A 4756-nucleotide genomic window follows, 5' to 3' on the forward strand; every position below is an offset into this window, starting at 1 on the left:
TCTTCCATCTCATTTTACCTTTGCAAGCTCGTTTAAATGTGAGGCTCATTCGTCTAATTACCTCGTCCTTTCGCCTCCGTCGCTCAGATGAAACGACTGTTTTTCTCGGTGGTAGTGTGGCCCGTATTGTTTCTACCTTGTTACCACGGCAAAATGTAGTAGCGTTAGGCCGGTGTTTATATGATTGTGGACAGATGTGACAGCACAATAGCGTCACTGTGATGCAGGTTTTAGTTCAAACAGGGGCGCGAATGATACGCGTGACCGGGTGGCACTGGGCCCACACCTTTACGCTGTGGAAATCTCGATATGCTGCTTAACTGCTTACCCAGTCAGGGTAGCTGTCACAGGGCAAGAGGCGGGGCTAAACACTGGACAGGCCACCAGTCTCATCACAGACAGCCACTCGTGCTCGCATGCACACGCTCGCCAGATTAGACCAGTTCCCCGACACGCTACTCTTTAGCCTCTGGCAGGAAGTTGAAGTACGCGGACAGAGAACCTCCCTCTGCCACTCGCTCTGATTTTCTTTATCGTTTCTTCGCTACATCAGGTTGAGCTCGACAGCGTCGGGCTCGGACAGTCTGTTTGGACCGCCGCTGGAATCGGCCTTCAAGTCCAAAAGCTTCGACAGCCGGGACCAACTCAGAGAGCGGAGCGCGTTTGGAGCGTCTGAATGTAAGGTTACTTTCATTTAACTGCTGCTTGTGTTTTGCTTCTTACAGAGAGACGGGACTGTTGGACGCCCTGAACATAAAAGCTCTAAATTCTGTCTCGGCGCCGTTCCCACGACTAATGTGTTGATTGTGTGTGGCAGATGCTGCTTTCTCCTCCGACTCCTCGTCTCCGGAGAATGTTGAGGACTCTGGCCTCGACTCACCCTCCCATCAGCCCCTCGGACCCTCCCCCGAACCAGCAGGCTGGGCGGCCTGGCCTCCTGCATCGCAGAGTAAAGAGCAAACACGGGGTCGACCGTCGGACCCTTTCCTTTCCGCTTTCCGTGACCACTCCCCCGGACGCAGTCCTCACCCGCAGGATGACCCTACCGCCGTCTGGTCTGTCGCTCCGTCGCGCCCCTCGCGAGTTCCCCCTGATAAGGACCCCTCGTCGGTGCGGTTCCCCGCCTTCTCTCAGTCCCTCGCCCCACCAGAGATGGAGTCATCAGTGTGGAACTGCAAACACATCCCACCCGAGGATCCCTTCCTCGCCGCCTTTGAGAGGACCGTCACCCAGGAGACGTTAAACCTGTCGGACGCCTGGGCGCGCCCTCCGCCTCGCACTGCTCAGGAGGGCAGAGGAATGGATCTGCGAGGGGACCCCTTCTCCGTTACCTTAAACGACACCAAGACACTTCCAAGCACTTCCTCTTCCTCTTCATCCTCCTCGTGCAATCGGATAGAGAGGGAGAGGAAGCGGGATCGCAGCCTCCCGCCTCCCATTTCTTCCGATGACCCATTTGCAATCACAATGATCGGCAGCCCGACGCATCAGTCGTCGCTGGCGGCAGCTGTTGGGGGGATCCCTCCACGCGGCGGCAGCGGCGGCTCTGCCGGCGCCACCAGACTTGGATTCGATGCCAATTCGAACACTTTACCGTCAGCTCAGCCAAAGAAGGAGCTAACGCACTGGAACTCGCTCCACAACCCATTTAGTGAAGGCAACGGCTCCAAATCACAAGAAGCAAGCGGAAAAGGGGAAGGTGGCGGCGGAGAGAGGAGAAAACACCGATCATCGGAAGGTGAGCCGCGCAGGAACGCCCCTCCCCTCACGAGGCATTCGGGGCCCCAGGAGGATCTCTGCTTTTCAACAGACAAAGATCAAGACTGTCTGGATCTCAGCACACAGATGTCCTGCAGTGCCAGCTCTCGTAAGGGTACTGCTTTATTCTTTTAAGTTTCTACTGACTGTATTAAAAACATTTCCAGTTCTAATTATAAAAGTAAACGCCGAGAGTCGTGCTGTCCTCCAGCCTCAGTCTGTGGCTCCTTAATTAGTCACAAAGGTAGCAATCAGTTTCTTCTCAGAGTAGTCAGAGAAATGAAGCATGAATATGCACATATGCTGGATTTAGTAACACCTTCGTGTCACCTGTGCTGTTTTCTGGCTCACAGATTAAAGAGTCAGCTGTTTTCCACTTGGAAAGAAAAGTGCTTCACAGACTCTCGCTGTGATTGGCCCTTCTAGGTGGGCTAGCCCTTTTATTTCACGTTGAAGGTTATGCAGTCTGATTATTTAATAGCACGTTATGCCTTCCTGATTGGTCATTAGAGGCTGCAGGGTGGCTGCGTCTGATTAAAACACATTTAACCAAGTAGACAATACTACAAAGTTAACCAGCAGGTACTTTTGATCTAGGGCCTTTTTTGAAATACCATACCTATAAGGCGCACTTAAACTCCTTTAATTTTTTCAAAAATCAACAGCACGCCTTATGTGTGAATTCTGGTTGTGCTTACTGACCTCGACTGATTTTACGTGCTACACGGCGCTCAGACATCCGTCACAAATGTTTTAGTCCGACTTTGGTTGGATGGATCGTCGGAGTCAGGAGCCTGGTGGAGTCATCTGGGTCCTAAACTCCGTCTGTTTCAGGTAGTGATGTGCGATACCACTGATTTCCAAGTAAGATTCGGGGTGGAGTCGACGATACTGATCCGAGACCGATACTTTGCACAAAAACATTTTATTTATTATAAATTATAGCTTCATAATGATTACTGGACATCAGATTACTTGTTCTTATTGCTTAACAATGTAGAGTTCATCATATAGAAATTAAAAAAACTGAAGTCGTGGCTATTTGAACACCTTGCCTGCCTGCAGCACTAAAGGACTCCGTGAGAGACGTCTGTCTCGCCCTAGCAGCACCTGTCCCTGTCCTCCTCTTCAGTTCATCTTAACATACGCTCGTCATGTTCTGTGATATGATTTACTCTGAGGTGTTTGACGAGGTTTGCGATACATTTCTTGCCACATGTATCGCAAACCACGCCTCGGCTGTTTGTGGAGGTAAAATACGTCCACACATGACTCCATTTAAGCTCAGCCATTGTTGTGAGTGCGCACGCCAGAGGCTGCCACATTTATACAGCTGTTCAAGCGTACAGCTCTGTTATCACTTCCAACATAAATGAAGACAGAAAACTAAACAGCAGTGACGTTTGTAGGGTTACTGAAGCTGGACTAGCTGCTATATAATGATGTGCTACGTGATCGCTAGCGACACAGCTATGTTAGCATAGCATAAACACAGTGAAGCTGGAGGATGAACGCTAACTTTTTTCCACTTGATAAAAGTTAACATGAGGGTTCCTGATGGTTAGGGACAAATGCAATCGCATGGCAGGATGCTGTAAACGGACCAAACATCAGTCAGGAGAACAACTGAGATCACAATACGAGGTTAGTCATTAATATACTGCAACAACATGGGAACAGAGCAGCTGCAAGAGAATTCAACATTAATGAATCAATGTTACGGAAGAGGAGGAAGCAAGAAGAATGAGTTGAATAAATATCTGACTGTTTTGTTTTGATTAATGTGCATTATGTATGAAACATAGGGTTCCAGCCATGTGGTTTTATGTTTTTAAATTGCTGTTTTGTTGTTGCTTTGTGTGAACGTTTACCAAAGATATGCAAAGCTAGAACTTTTCAGCCTGACTTATATTTTTTGTCGGGATTGTAGTCGATTGCAATTTATTCAAATGTGAAAATAATTTTTCTCACATGAGCTACAAAACAAACAAAGCTCTCAGCATCCCAGAGAAAAACAAACACTTTTCCAGCTCGTCTTAACACAAACTCGTGTTCAGCAAGTCTTTGTTGAAGCAGTGCAAATAAGATTTTGGCAGCGTGGTGTTTTGAGCGTGTCTCATCCTTTAGATCCGCTTTCATCCACTTTGTGTGTGTTTCTTTTTTAAGGCTCCAAACATAACTTCAGACAGGACACAGCCGAAGGCGTCACGGCCGCTCCTGCGAGAGCGACCCGAGCCAAGAGGTCTTCGGGTCGACTCGGTGGCTGTGAGAGAGTGAGTATCGGTCACGGCTTAACCGTTCAATGTCAGAAGCAAGACCGTCATTAGCAGCACTAACTCAGACCCGGCTGTGCGTTTCAGTCGCGGTCCCTGTGTTCCTCTCCACTGCCAGAGCCCAGCCCTTCCCTCACCTCCTCCTCCTCTTCCAGTCCCAGTGAGTGGGGGGGTCAGAACCGAGCTCAGAGCCCTGCCGGGGTGGGACAGGCCTCGCCGCTGCCCTTCCAGCACCAGGACCACCAACAGAGACAGTGTAAGCCACACGGGCACGTCTAAAAATGTCAGTTAAAACCTCGCAGTGAGAGCGAGAGATGTGAGCAATGTTTCTCTACAGTGCATCTGTCCAGAGGCCCCAGTCCCATATCGCTCAGCACACAGGAGGCGTGGCCAGTAGCAGCAGCCATTACTGAATACATCAACGCCTACTTCAAAGGTGGACAGCACAATCGGTCAGCGTGGCGCTCTTTATTTCTTCATGTTGTCATCTAACTGCAGACGGTGCGCTTACTTTAATTAACTTGCCTCGTCTTCCGTCCTCAGCTGTCTGGTGAAGATCACAGGTGACCTCACGATGTCCTTCCCAGCAGGCATCACTCGTATTTTCACTGCCAATCCCAACGTTCCCGTGCTCAGCTTCAGACTGGTCAACATCTCAAAGATCGATCACTTTCTGCCCAATCAAAAGCTTCTCTACAGGTCAGCCATCTTTTTGTTGCTTTTTT

At 49.6% G+C, this 4756-nt stretch overlaps 1 protein-coding gene across 1 annotated transcript in view; it reads left to right on the forward strand.

Moving 5' to 3' along the window:
- fcho1 (FCH and mu domain containing endocytic adaptor 1) overlaps window positions 1-4756 on the forward strand; it is a 58873-nt gene that overhangs the window by 50317 nt on the left and 3800 nt on the right. The window contains exons 13-18 of the mRNA XM_013910852.1: window positions 525-678; window positions 818-1873; window positions 3925-4031; window positions 4119-4287; window positions 4369-4483; window positions 4575-4745. Coding sequence (XP_013766306.1) covers window positions 525-678; window positions 818-1873; window positions 3925-4031; window positions 4119-4287; window positions 4369-4483; window positions 4575-4745 — 1772 coding nt within the window. The remainder of the gene's footprint in view (window positions 1-524; window positions 679-817; window positions 1874-3924; window positions 4032-4118; window positions 4288-4368; window positions 4484-4574; window positions 4746-4756) is intronic.

The sequence above is a fragment of the Pundamilia nyererei genome, unplaced genomic scaffold (assembly GCF_000239375.1).
Source record: "Pundamilia nyererei isolate P.nyererei 1_Seehausen unplaced genomic scaffold, PunNye1.0 scaffold00050, whole genome shotgun sequence".
In the NCBI taxonomy this organism is placed as follows: Eukaryota; Metazoa; Chordata; class Actinopteri; order Cichliformes; family Cichlidae; genus Pundamilia; species Pundamilia nyererei.